At 40.9% G+C, this 14,393-nt stretch overlaps 1 protein-coding gene across 4 annotated transcripts in view; it reads left to right on the top strand.

Annotated features, from left to right (window-relative positions):
* The window catches only part of CTNNA2 (catenin alpha 2), a 1,121,468-nt gene that overhangs the window by 875,044 nt on the left and 232,031 nt on the right, over positions 1-14,393 (top strand). For all 4 annotated transcript variants that reach the window (XM_080682951.1, XM_080682952.1, XM_080682954.1 and 1 more), the window contains exon 9: positions 13,149-13,301. In XM_080682951.1, the coding sequence (XP_080539077.1) occupies positions 13,149-13,301 (153 nt within the window). The remainder of the gene's footprint in view (positions 1-13,148; positions 13,302-14,393) is intronic.

Genomic DNA, 14,393 nt, shown 5'->3' with positions numbered 1-14,393 from the left:
CAGGTGGCTGGTGAAGCCATTTTTCTCTTTTGCTGTCTATTGCAGGGAACTCTTTCATATTCATAGAATGGTTGTGGATTTTTAGACTTAAGTACAGAATACTTGTGCAGCATCTATTTGAAGTTGTCTAGATAGACGCCATCCACTCCTCATGTCTCACCGCATAGGCAGACATTTTTGGTCCTTTTTATTTTTCTCCTTGAGTTTGTCAGTTTGACGCAGTCTATCATTTCGTCACTCTACCTGCCCATGAAATAAGCAATGAATTGTTAGAATAGGGTGCGATCCATCGACTATATTCCTTTTGGTTTGCTGAAGAAAATGCAGTTTTTACATTGATGAATAGCCTTCATTGGGTACAATAGACTGGTCGTGCTGAGCTAATATCTTTAAATGTCTTGTCTTATACAATTAATATTCCCGTGTCACACGTATGTTTAAATCGTTGGAAGAAAGCCTTGTGTTCTTGACTCCTGTCAGACTTAACAGATGATTTTGTCAAGTCACTCCTTTCTGTCCTGGCTGATTGATAGCTAAATTTTGGTTTTCTATCTTATGTAAAAAGTGTTAACTATGCCTTTCAGCTTGTAGGCAAGGTTATTTAAGACATTCTAATAGTTTACAGAGGAATTACACTACATCTTTACTGGAGGGGTCACAAACTGTGCCCCTTTTCATCAGGGACACAAATCACAGGGCCCAATGAGCTAATGAAGGCAGTATTTATGAGTCCTTGTACTTGCTGGATGATATACCAAGTTCAAGGTGTCCCTGGTCCTGACTGCTGAGGACTCTGACTCCCACTTGTGGATGTACCTGTGCTCATGGACTATGTAATGAGTAGATATATTTAGAATGAATATGGTTTGATCATAAAACTCTTAAGAATGAGAATAAAAACTAGAATGCTAGGTTGTCACAGTACTAATCTTCATCTACATCTTTCAAAGCTCTCTCTGTAATAAGGCAGATCCCGCTTACCTCTGCTACCGCCTCTCTTACAGATTGTCACACATATGGTAATTATAATTTCATAGTATGGGAAGTGGATCGTAGTCATTTCTCAGAGGAGTCTCACTTCCCTTGGCTTGAGCAATTGTTGAAAATCCCACAATTTACAATCGTAAAGTGACCAATAAGCTATAATAAGATTTTTGCATAAGAGCAACCATCAATATGTTTTCACAGTAGACATACCTTGAACCATGAGTCCTCCATTTTTTTTTTTTTTTTTTGACAGAATCCTAAAGCTCAGGGAAGTCATGGATTCTCATAGTGAGTAGTCAGCCAGTCACTTTCACCTCCTGGAATGGGGATTCACTTAAGATGCCATGTCACTTCTGCCTCTGGTGGGACCGCTGATTTTCGCTTGTAGTGTCTGTTTGACATTGAGTTTGTTTTTTCCATCCTCTCAACCAGGGCTTTCTTCTTTTGCTCTGTTATGGGAAGAGGCTTCCAGAATTCTTTATGCACTTCACTCATCATCCAGGACACTGGATCATATATGTTCCTGGAATTTTGGGCAAGGCCATCATATATACCATTGCTGTTGGTCTATAATGTATGCCAAGCCAGCACAATATAGATATAGGAGAGGTTGTGTTATATTAGTTATTTAGAGCATCAACTCTAGGGCCAGACAACCTGGATTCAAATCCTGCCACTGCTATGTATTAGCCATGTGAATGTGGGCAAGTGACCTAATTCTATTGCCTCAATTTCCTCCCCTATAAGATGGAGGAAATGGTATCCAGCTATCTTGAGAGAAATAAATAAGTTAGTTTAAAGTGTTCAGGGCAGTGCCTGACACAAAATAAGCATTACATGAAGTTTATTAATATAAAATATTAATTTCCCCAATCCTTTCCTGCTCTCCTCCTCGTCACCGCTCCTCCTTGCCCCACTGCTTCAGTCAGCTCCTGCCTTCTGCATACGTCCTCCATCCCACCAACTTCTTGGTTTTTCTTGTACTGCATCCAGCAATTGTGAGCATTATGTTCTGCTAAATATTTTTACCAGAACCAAGACAAGCTGCTGTCCCTGCTGGCTTGAGGCCATCTGGAGATCAACAATGATCCAGCTCTCTTTTGGATCTTAAGGCAATATTTCAGCGCCTCTTTCCATGAAAGCAGTTGCCCTTGCCTGTTGTGGAAGAAGAGGACTTTGATGTAGCCTGTTTGTGTTGCGGTAGAAAATGGAACCAGTGGAAAGAACCAAGCTCCTGACAGTATTCTTTAGGATGAGCTCCTACCAACCCTTCCTTGTCCTAGTTCCCACTTGTCTTATCAATAACATTGTTAAACTGAAAACCTTGTTAGATCTAAATGATAAGAAATCACCACTGTGATATTTTGAAGCATGGCCCATGGCTGCATAATAGAACACATGGTGGAGAATGCTGTCAATCCAGTACTTGGGGCTCAAGAACTGAATTGGAATGTTGACAGACTAGTCACTGATTGATAAGAAATTTATTTTCCAGATGTCTCCAAAAAAAAAAAATAACTTGCCCTAGCTGGTTTGGCTCTGGAGCATTGGCCCCTGGACTAAAGGGTCCTGAGTTTGATTCCTGGTCAAGCGCACATATGTCAGTTGCAGGCTTGATGTCTCTCACATAGATGTTTCTTTCTCTCTGTCTCACCCCCTTTCTTCCACTCTGTAGGAAAATCAATGAAAAAAATATTATCATGTGACAATTAACAAAAAAAAAAAATTAATAAAAACATGACTTAATGACCACAAAAAATTATTCCACTAAATATATATATAATGTTATCAGTTACCTACTGCCATAATAGTGCATCTATTAATATGCATAATAAGTAACATCTCTGTGGCATCAAATAATACCATTTGTATTTGTATTATACCTCCTGGGACTGCTTGTCCCAGGAGGAGGGGGACAAACATGTTGAACAGAACTGTCAACAGTTCTGTTCTACATGTTTGTCTTAGGCTCTACAGCAGCGGTTCTTAGGCTCTACAGCAGCGGTTCTCAACCTGTGGGTCTACATGTTTGTCTTAGGCTCTACAGCAGCGGTTCTTAGGCTCTACAGCAGCGGTGACCCACAGGTTGAGAACCGCTAGCAGGGTCGCCTAAGACCATCGGAAAACACAGGTATTTACATTACGATTCATAACAGTAGCAAAATTACAGTTATGAAGTAGCAATGAAAATAATTTTATGGTTGGGGGTCACCACAACATGAGGAACTGTATTAAAGGGTCACGGCATTAGAAAGGTTGAGAACCACTGATATAAATACATAAATATATACCACTGTTATCTAAGTTTGCTCAGTGCTTCTTACTCCACCAGCAAGACATGTTTATCATTTTTATCTTGATGTGGTAGCACTCCTCGAGGAAAAATTTAAAGGGCTAGAACTGTTTGTCTGACTAAACTAAACCATCATGTGTTATGTTTGTTGCTGGGGTCATGTGCATAGGTATTGCTAATGATGACAGTTGCGTTTTTAATTGATCCCTTAGAGCCTGAATTTAAGGAGGGGGGTGGTGCCTGGATAAAAGCATGATACCTTATGAACTGTTTTTTTATTGTTTTTAGAAGTCATTGCTCCCATTAAGGACAAGAAAGCTATTATCCCAATTAAAATGATTTTGCTTCAGAGACGATGCCATCAGGATAATGAACAGAATGACTAAATAATTTTGTTTCCTATAAAGAAAACAAAATAAAGCAAAAAGAGTGATGAAAAGGTGCTTTTCCACCAGCTTCATAGGTATCCTCCTGCTTCCCCTGCCATCTGCCCTCACCCGCAGCCCAAACAGTGACCAGTGCTGTCATCACCAGTGGAATGTGTGCATAGATGGTGCCTTGACTTGTGAAAGTGGTGTTGGGTGGATTACTGCACTGGCTGAATACCTTAATGGACCCTCAGCCTGGCCAAAATTTGTAAGACTTAATGAGGCTCAATTCTTGTCAAGCCCCCTAGGCTGGATGGCACCTGGCCCAGACACTTTGTTGCTTTCTTTTTCTTTTTCTTTTTCTTTTTATATTTTTTAATAACAAGTACACTTTAAAGCTTAAGGAAATATGGTAAAATATGTCAGCAATCATGAAGAACCTGGAGCAGCCATATTCATGGGAAGACTTTGGGCCCATCTAAAATCACCCTCTACCCTGAATTTGACCTTGGCTGGTATGTCTTACCTCACTGTAGTGAAGAAGCTCATACTGCTATACTTAACAGGACTTTTCTGAACATCTGTCTAAATGACAAGACAGATGTTAAACGGTCAAGACATTTGTTAAATATCATCAGCACAGCCTAGACTTCGGTGTTAACTTTTCTTTCTGGAAGTCAAGATGACACTGAGTGCTCAGACACACAGAGCCAATTCTACCTAAAATTGGGGTGCCAAAAGACTGAAATTGCAGGGAAGGTTCAGCAAAGAAAGGAAGCTTTCATCTTGCAGGACAAATAGGACTGATTAGTAGTAGGTACCTAGAGCACTGTGCTGAGAAGAATTATGAAATAACATTTGAGCTCATCCTAAAAAATGCTGTGATTGATTAATCATGTCTGATTCAGGCAGAGAAAGGAGATGTTGCAGCATATTTGCCTATTTGCCTTTCCTGTCCCAACCCACAGTCCCCCCCGCCTTTTCTTAAAATCAGAGAGTAAGAGAGAGGGAGAGCGAGATGGAGGCTGCCTCCTGCACACCCCCTACTGGGAATGGAGCCTGCAACCCTGGCATGTGCTTCTACTGGGAATCAAACAGTGACCTCTTGGTTCATAGATCAATGCTCAACCACTAAGCCACGCCAGCTGGGCCCAGTCCACAGTTTCTGATCTTGTTCCTTATAGGCAGTGCTTTACTTTAATTATGCCTATTGATGTACCTAATTTTTTCCCACCTTCATCCCATGCTTGAGTACCTGAATTATTGTTTCTTTTTAAAATATATATATTTTTTTTTTTTCAGAGAGGAAGGGAGAGGGTGAGAGAGATAGAAACATCAATGATGAGAGAGAATCATTGATTGCCTGCCTCCTGCCTGCTCCACACTGGGGATCAAGCCCACAACCTGAGCATGTGCCCTGACCTGGAATCAAACTGTGACCTCCTAGTCATAAGTCAACACTCAACCACTGAGACACGTCTGCCAGGCCATTTTTTGTTTCTGAATAGCATCTGAATACCTTTTCTGTGTTTGGGGAATTACTCATTATATGAATTTTGGTGTAAGAAGCTAAAATGACCAGACTACTTGTTCTCACAAAACATTTTCTTCCCAACACCTGCTGCCTTTACCCCTGCAACTAGGTTGATCCAGAGTTTGGGTCTGCGTTTCACCCAGATTATAATCAGGTGCATTTACCTAAGACTTGGAGTCAAGAGCTAATGACACAAAGACACAGGGTATCCTAGCATTTCTAAGTTTCATCCCTTCTTTGAACTAAACAGGACAGTTTTTCTGTTTAAACCTGACAGAGTTAGTTTCTCATGCTTACAACTAAGAACTCGAGTGATGCCATAGGTTTTCTAGAGCAATGCTTCTCTACTACTGTGCCAAAGAATCTCTGGGCTTCGTATTGAAATGCAGATTCTGAATGAAATGCAGGTCTGGGATGGGGCTTGGGGTTTGCATTTGTAACAAGCTCCAGAAAATGGCAGTGATGCTGGCCTGTGGTCCACACTTGAAGTAGAAAGGATGGAGGGAAGGAATGACAGTCTAAAAGAAGACAGGTTGGCAGGAAAGAAGAATAACAAAAATGCATGTTCTAGTGAAATTAGGGCAGACCAACTCCTGTAACTAATAAACCTTAAAATATGCAAAGGCTCCAATTCAATAGAATTTTACTCTTTTTTTTTCTTTTTAAATCCTCACCTGAGGATAGGTTTTATTGATTTTTTATAGAAAGAGGAAGGAAAGAGAGAAACATTGATGTGAGAAACATCAATTGGCTGCCTCTTGTATATGCCCTGAATGGGGATCAAACCCACAACCTAGGTATGTGCCCTGACCAGGAATTGAACGCACAACCTTGTGGTGTATGGGACAACACTCCAACCAACTGAGCTATCCGGCCAGAGCAGAATTGCACTCCTATGTAACAACTAGAGGCCTGATGCACGAAGATTCGTGCAAGAATAGGCCTTCCTTCCCCTGGCTGCTGGCACCGCCTTCGCTCCGGCCTGGGGCCTCCTTTCCGCCTTTGCTCTGGCCAGAGCCGCCTTCCGCCTCTCACCTTGTTGTGTCAATTTGCATATTCCCTCCTTATTGGCTGTGGGTGCCTCCATCTTTGTTGTGGAATTATGGTCAATTTGCATATTCTGTCTTTATTAGGTAAGATACTAAGCCAGTGAAAGGAAGCTCAACTCCATGTGTTCAGGAGGCCAGGTTGATTGGGGGATGGGGGTCTGCCATCTTCAGCTCATGGCTTCCCAGGTCACCTTAAGTGTCAGATTTGTATTCCATGCAGATAGGAATGGAAAAGGACATCAATTTTTTTTTCCAATTTTTTATTATAAAATAAAAAACAGATAAAGAAATCCACACACAATGAATATATACTTCATTAAATTATCATTATGCACTCTTGCAATGACTACTAAGGTCAAGGAATATAATTGTGCTGCCTCCCTAGATATCCCTCTTGGTGCCTCTTGCCTCCCTCCAAAATAACCACTATCGCCTGGCCGGCATGACTCAGTGATTGAGCGTTGACCTATGAACCAGAAGATCATGGTTCGATTCCTGGTCAGGGCACATGCCCAGGTTGGGAGGCATGCAGGAGGCAGCTAATCAATGATCCTCTCTCTCATCATTGATGTTTCTCTCTCTCTCTCTCTCTCTCTCTCTCTCTCTCTCTCTCTCTCTCTCTCTCTCTCTCTCTCTTTCTTCCTCTCTGAAGTAAATAAAAATATATTAAAACAAAAACAAAATAACCACTATCCTGACATTTACGGTGTTCACTTTCTTATTTTTCTTTATGATTTTATCACTCTAATGTGCATCTTTAGATGACATAGTTTAGTTTTGCCCTCATCTGGGGATACATCTTTTAGTCTCAATCTAGTACATTTCCCCCCCCCCCCCCCCCCATTCCTTTGTTTGGCTTATAATCCATCTGTTGCAGAACTCAGACTGTTTGTACTATATGTTTTCTATGGTTGAATTTTGATGGTAAAATGTGTGTGGTGCAGTTTCAGGTTATTCTGTCCTCTGTATTTCTGTAAATCCCCAAAGGGATCCAGAGCCCCTACCAGGTTTGGTTCCTTTGGCAACCTGGGGATGTGCTATTTCATCATAAGGTACTGGTTGTCTTTTTTTTTTGTGATGTTTTCAATAACTGATGTCTATTGCCTAAATTTTTAAATTCCTTAAGTTTTCAAAATGGTGACATTCTATAATTTTGCTTTCATTTGTTAAGCAGAATAAGTTTATTAATAGACACTTTCCTCATTATGAAGAATTTGAGTTCACATAGGAAAGGCAAGATATATGCTTGATTTTTTTTCAAGATAAATTAATTGGTTCTTTGTTATCTTCTGAAAGTGACTGATTTCTTTTTTTTCTTGTAAGTCATTATACATTAATGAATTTAAGGATATTTAAAGGTTTTATCCCATTGGAATTTTTAATCTTTGTGAAGTTTAAATTGTCTAATCTTTGGCCAAGTAGAAGCCTCAAGAGTTATTCTTGCATGACCTTAGTAGTCTTTGATGGTTCTTTACTATTTGGTATAACAAGACATTTCAGGCTTATTTACATATTTCCAGCTTCGAAGAACCTAGAACCAGGCATTTTCCCAAGAAGCCCTTGTGTTTTAGTGGAAAACTGTATTTTAAGATGTTCAGTGCTACTGAACTTAGCTATCCTGTTCCATGCCTTTTCATTGGACACACTGGAAAATTATATATGTATGTTTTCAATTTCATGTATTCATATTGATATTTCTACTTTAGATTTGGGATAATAGGGTTTTTCCTTAACTTCTGTCTTTTTTCTTCCACATCAGCACTTTGGGTTAGTAAGGAACAAAGGAGATGAGAAATAAACTCTCATAACTGATCATTTGCTTTAGTCTACTTTTAGTTTAGAATAACAATATCCCTATTACCACTATTATTACAATTACATAAAGAAGTTAAAATTGTTTTGTATATCTTATTTTCTATCTTGTCTCATTTTTACATTGTTGTACTACAATGTCTTCATTGCCAGATTATGCAACCATTTCATATTATCCTTTCTCCCACTTAACCATATATTTAGTTCTATAAATAAGTATATATCTAATGCTCACTGCCAGTTCTTATGTGGCTGTTTTTCTAGTTATTTTGGTTGTTAAAGCTTGTTCTCCAACAAATTCTCCAAAAAAGATTTGGGGAATAATACTTTCTGAGTTCTTGCATGTTGATCAAATTTTGTCTGTGTCTCTGTCCTTGACAGTCAGTTTTGCTGGTTACAAAATTACTAGAGGCCCGATGCATGAAGATTCATGCAAGAATGGGCCTTCCTGTCCTAGCCAGTTTGGCTCAGGGGATAGAGTGTCAGCCTGCAAACTGAAGGGTCCCACCTTCGATTCCAGCCAAGGGTATATGCCCAGGCTGCAGGCTCGATCCCCAGTAGGGGGGGTGCAGGAGGCAGCCAATCAATGATTATTTCTCATCATTGATGTTTCTCTCTCTCCCTCTCCCTTCCTCTCTGAAATCAATAAAGATATATTAAAAAAAAAAAGAATGGGCCTTCCTTCCCCTGGCTGCTGGCAGTGCCTTCGCCCCAGGTTGGAGCTGCCTTTCCGCTCTGGTCTGGAGCCACCTTTTTGCCTTCCCATGCTGCCCAGAGGCCCAGAGCGGCTGGGGTGGTGCAGAATGCCTGTGTCATCGCTATGGTGATGACGCAAGCATCCTGCCCAGCCCCAGCCGCTCGCCACCTGTGTATGCAAATTAACCCGCCATCTTTGTTGGGTTAATTTGCATACTCATTCCTTATTGGCTGGTGGGCGTCGCGAAGATACAGTCATTTAGCATGCTATTCTTTTATTAGGTAGATTAGCTCAATTTTCCTTCCTTCATTATCTTAAACAGAATACCTCATTTTCTTCTGGCATATAGCTTTGTTGTTGAGAAGTCTGATCATCTAATTTTTTTTCCTTTTAAGACATGTGCTTTATTTGCCTAATTCACAATTCACCTCCGCCCTTTTTTTTTCTTTAAAGTCTAGTTATTTTGGTTATTGTGGGTCAGTCTTCTCAGGTACATGATATGCTTTTTCAAAATGTAGTGTGTGTGTATATTATGTACATTTTATATAGACATAATATAACATATAAATATATAACATGCTTATATATTTATATATTATGTTTTTAAAGAATATCTGCATGAGTTATAATTTTTAGTATACATTCTGTTTTCTTCCTTTGATTTTCTTCTTCAGGGACCTCTGGTAGTCATATATTGAATTTTCTTTGCCTATTTTCAAGATGCATCACCTTTTCTCAAATCCTTTTTATCTCTTTTATTAAAAAACTAGAGGCCCGGTGCATGCAATTTATGCATGGGGGGGCTTCCCTCAGCCCAGCCTGCACCCTCTCCAATCCAGGACCCCTTGGGGGATGTCCGATTTAGGCCCGATCCTTGCAGGGAGGGCAGTTAGGGGTGATCAGGCCAGCATGGGAGGGCAGTTAGGGGTGATCAGCCCAGCAGGGGAGGGTAGTTAGGGGGCTGGCCAGCAGGTAGTTAGGGGCAATCAGGCCAGCCCCCTAACTACCCTCTTCTGCTGGCCTGATTGCTCCCTAACTGCTTCCCCCTGCCAGCCTGATTGCCCCTAACTGCCTCTTTCTTGGCCCCTGCCACCATGGCTTTGTCTGGAAGGATGTCTGGAAGATTTCAGGTCTAATTAGCATATTACCCTTTTATTAGTATAGACTAGAGGCCCAGTACATGACATTTGTGTAAGGGTGGGGTCCTTAGGTCCGGCCAGCAATCAGGGCTAATCGGGGCCTTCCGGCTGCCTGCCAGGGCCTTCCTGCCAGCTGCCAGCTGCTGGCTGGGGCTTGCTGGATGGGGGGTTGAGGTTGGCTGGCTACGGGGAAGAACCAGGGGAAGTAAGCTGGCCACGGGAGGTTGGCTGTGGGAGTGCACTGACCATTAGGGGTCAGCTCCTGCATTGAGTGTCTGCCCCCTGGTGGTCAGTACACATCATAGTGACTGGTCATTCTGGTTTTTCCAGTTGTTCCGGCATTCTGGTTGCTTAGGCTTTTATATATAGAGAGAGACTAGAGGCCTGGTGCATGATATTCGTGCACTGGAGGGGGGTGTCCCTCAGCCCAGCCTGCACCACCTTGCAGTCCAGGAACCCTCGCTCCTTACTGCCCACTTTTTTGCTGCTCCTTACCGCTTGGCTTGGTACTACTTAGAGCTGCCACAGAGGCGGGAGAGGCCGCTGCGCTTCCCAGCTGTGAGCCCAGATTCTGGCTGAGCAGCACTCCCACTGTGGGAGCGCAGGGGGCAGCTCCTGCATTGAGCATCTGCCCCCTGGTGGTCAGTGCGCATCATAGCGACCAGTCATTCTGGTCGTTCCGCCCTAATGGTTACTTAGGCTTTTATTATATAGATTCTTTTTTATTTTAAATTTTTTCTTTTCTCTTAAAGCATTGTCTGTTGTTTTTACTTATTCGTGTTTAGTCTTATTTTTCAAATGATTTTTCTTATATTCATAATTCTTTCTTGACTTTCATGACTTCATTCTGCGATATTTTTCTTTCTGATTTATGTTGTTCTCTCATATCTTATATCATTGTCTTAGTGTGTTTTAATTTACTTTAAATAGTAGATTGCAGTTTTAATTTGTTTTACAGGCATATCTTTCTGGCATGCTTTCAGTGTGTACAGGGATGATATATTTCATATTCTCATTTTTCTTATGGTAACTTTATATGAGTTTGACCTTGATAACTTTACGTTGTTCATTTTTATATGAAATCCATCTTTCCTTAAGGTTTAGAAAAAGGCTTGATGCATGTAGCTCTTCTAGCTTTACAGAGCTCTGTCATCTGTTATTTTTGTGTGGTATTAAAAGCTGTGGTGGCTTGATGGGTTAGATAGCCTGGCTGTGCTCATCTCCCCCACTTTATCTAGACCTTTCCTTTCTTTTATCGATGTTGTCACTGTCAAGTTCAATTTTGATTACACTCCCAATAGTTTCTCCTGCATGTGTGGCTCTGTCCTGGAAGACAGCCATGGCAGGTCAGTTTCAAGTGGCCATTGCTCTGTCCCCTTCAGACCTTCTTAACCATGGGCTCTGCCACTTTATAATTGCAGGCAAATTAGCTAGCTTTTCTAAGTCCCATCTTCCTCTTTTTTTAAAAAAAATATTTTAATTGATTTCAGAGAGGAAAGGAAAGATAGAAACATCAGTGATGAAAGAGGATCATTGATCCACTGCCTCCTGCACACCCCCTACTGAGGATCGAGCCCACAACTCGGGCATGTGCTCTGACTGGGAATTGAACCATGACCTCTTGTTTCATAGGTCAACCTCTGAGCCACACTGGCTGGGCCCATGTTCTTTAGTTGAAAAACTGACATAAGAATAATCTGTATCTCATAGTGTTGATGTGGGGACTAAATGGTATAATATGCAAAAACCTTAGTTGAATATCTGGCATATTATATATACCTGGGATATATGAACTCACCAATAACCAACATTATTTCTGTGCAGTAATTTAGCACAGATTGCCAAATGAATATCTAATTAATGTTAACTTTCTATAACCTTTATATATTTTATATGGTGAAATGTCAAATCCAATTGGGAGGTAAACCAAACTAAGTTATACATGCACACATACATACACACATACATACTTTATGGTAATTAGTGCAAAAGGAACTGAAATTTGTTTAAAGTTCTTCTTCTGACCAATAACAAGTGTGTATGTATCACCTTATCTAAAGATTTGCCTGACTACTCCTGCATAGGTATATTTGTCTGGGAAACATACACATTGTTAATCATCTTCTCTTGTGTTTATTTACATTTGGATGATTTCTCCCTGAGTACATTTGGACAATTGCAGTTTTCCCCCCCTCTTTGTTTATTGTTGACAGTATTACAGATGTCCCCCATTTTCCCCTCCTTTGCCCCCCTCCACCCAGCCCCTGCCTCATCCCAGGCTTGAGATCATTTTTCAGGTTCAGTGTAATTTCATTTTCATGCAGCTGCCCTGCTTCCAGTTTTAACAATGTAGGAATGATGTGTAATTATGCTAGAAATGTGGGTCTTTTATTCTTACTTATCTTGAAAAATAATTATAAGTACTTCTTTCTGGAGCACAGTAACTATATCACCATAGAACCTGGGCAGAGTCATTTTGAGATTGTTAGGTGTTTCATGTTTCCCCCTCCATCAAATACAAACAATGTATCTAGAAAGGGCAGGAGACTGCAAAGTGCTCCAGTTCCAGGGTGGATTGTAGACCCAACTCTTCATCTAAAATTCTGCCCACTTGCTTGTTGATGCCTAGATATCTTTTTCTAAAGAGCCCGAGTCCTTGAACTTCATCACCATTTAAAACATCCTGGAGACCTTTGGGCCAATGAAAAATGAGAGCAGACCCTTGATGAGAGAGGGCCTATCGTGTATTGAGCTATTGGCCATACGTTCAACTTTTAAGTTGACATATAATATAGTTAATTCAGAATCATCCATCAGTCATCTCTGTTTTTCTTTGATGTGATAAGTACTGGGAAGATTGGGAAGATTAAAATGGTGAGGGGGGGCATGAAAAAGGTGAAGGGGCTCAAGTACAAACTGCCAGTTATAAAATTAGTCCCAGGGATGTCATGTGCCACATAAGGAATATAGTCAATAATGTCATAACTGTGATGGGTGCTAGACTTATTGTGGTCATCACTTCATAGGGATGTCTAATCACTGTGTTGTACACCTGAAACTAATTTAATATAAAAAGTCAAGCATAATTAAAAAAAGCCAGCACCACAGAATTGACACATTATTTTAATGGATAATGGGAGCTGGGCATAGTCTAGAAAAACTGTATTACTGGGCAGTAGTTTAATCTATTCTGTCAAATGAGTAATAGACTCATAAACAGACCATTTTTTCCCTAATTGTGTGTGTTTTTGTTTTTGTGCTCATTGTAGCTTCGGAAAGCTGTGATGGATCACATATCTGATTCTTTCCTGGAAACCAACGTCCCTTTGCTGGTTCTCATTGAGGCTGCAAAGAGTGGGAATGAGAAGGAAGTGAAGGAATATGCCCAGGTTTTCCGTGAACATGCCAACAAGCTGGTGGAGGTAAGTCAAGAGAGGCCTGAAGGCTGGGATTTAGCCACAGGTTTATTTTCTCCATGTGGCTCCTGGAATTTCAATAGGCAGCTGTTCTATGGTTTTCCTGGAGTAATAAAGTCGTGGAACCTTTCTTTTCTTTACTTTATAAGGACTCCATCCCTTTCAGAGGAAGCATGTTATCAGCCATCTCTCCTCTCAGTATCCCACACACTAAATATGATGTGGAACATGTCTCTTAATATTGCTGAACAATAGACAGAGGCTGAAAAAGAAGTAGAAGGAACACTCCAAAGTCCTGAATTTGAGGGGTAGAAACTTCCAGTTGGAAGTGTAAACCTTTCCCTCTTCTCCCTCCTCATCCCCCTCTCCACACTCTTAACCTCTATTAGCTGTCCACATTATGAACGTGTGAAAAAAATCCTCCCTCCCCCAAAGAGATGTTCAGAGTCTTGCTGGAGGATCTTGGGGAAGCAGTAGAAGTATAAGAACGGGTTCAGGAGTATAGAATATATTAGAGAAATCTGTAGGAGTTATTTTATAAATGGGAAATTGTGCTGTGTGATATTGAAAAAAAGTTTTTTTCTCCCCCACAAGGGAAACAAAATAAAAATGAAATGACAACCATGCTGTCTAAATCTAGGAGCTGAAAACCAACAGCTTGGCAAAAGGTTGGATTTATTGATGTGCAGCGACATGGAAAATGACAGATGTTAAACAGGAAATGTGTGTGCTAGAGAAAAAGATTGCAGGTGGGCGAGGACCCTGGCACATTTAGGAAATGGTTTTCAGGGGCGGGTCCAAATGTTTGCAGGCTCAGAGCACTCATCAACCACCACCACCACCACCACCACCACCACCACCACAATTATCTCGGGTGTGTCCCCACTTTAATTCTACATAAAAATGTCAGACAAGTTGAATGCAAGTTCAAAGTAAAAATTGTTCCCCTCTTAGGATGGCAAAATTAAATTCTGGGTAAGTTTATCAGATGTGAAATCCTCTCCATGTTTCTTGGAGTGAGTGACAGGTTGTGCTCCTATTTAATTGTGCCCTGTGTACCTGCTGTGTTTGGTTAGGCCAGCACGGCCGTTGCCTGGG

Source organism: Plecotus auritus, assembly GCF_963455305.1.
Source record: "Plecotus auritus genome assembly, chromosome: 8".
Lineage (NCBI taxonomy): Eukaryota > Metazoa > Chordata > Mammalia > Chiroptera > Vespertilionidae > Plecotus > Plecotus auritus.
This window is presented reverse-complemented; position numbering and strand designations above follow the sequence as displayed.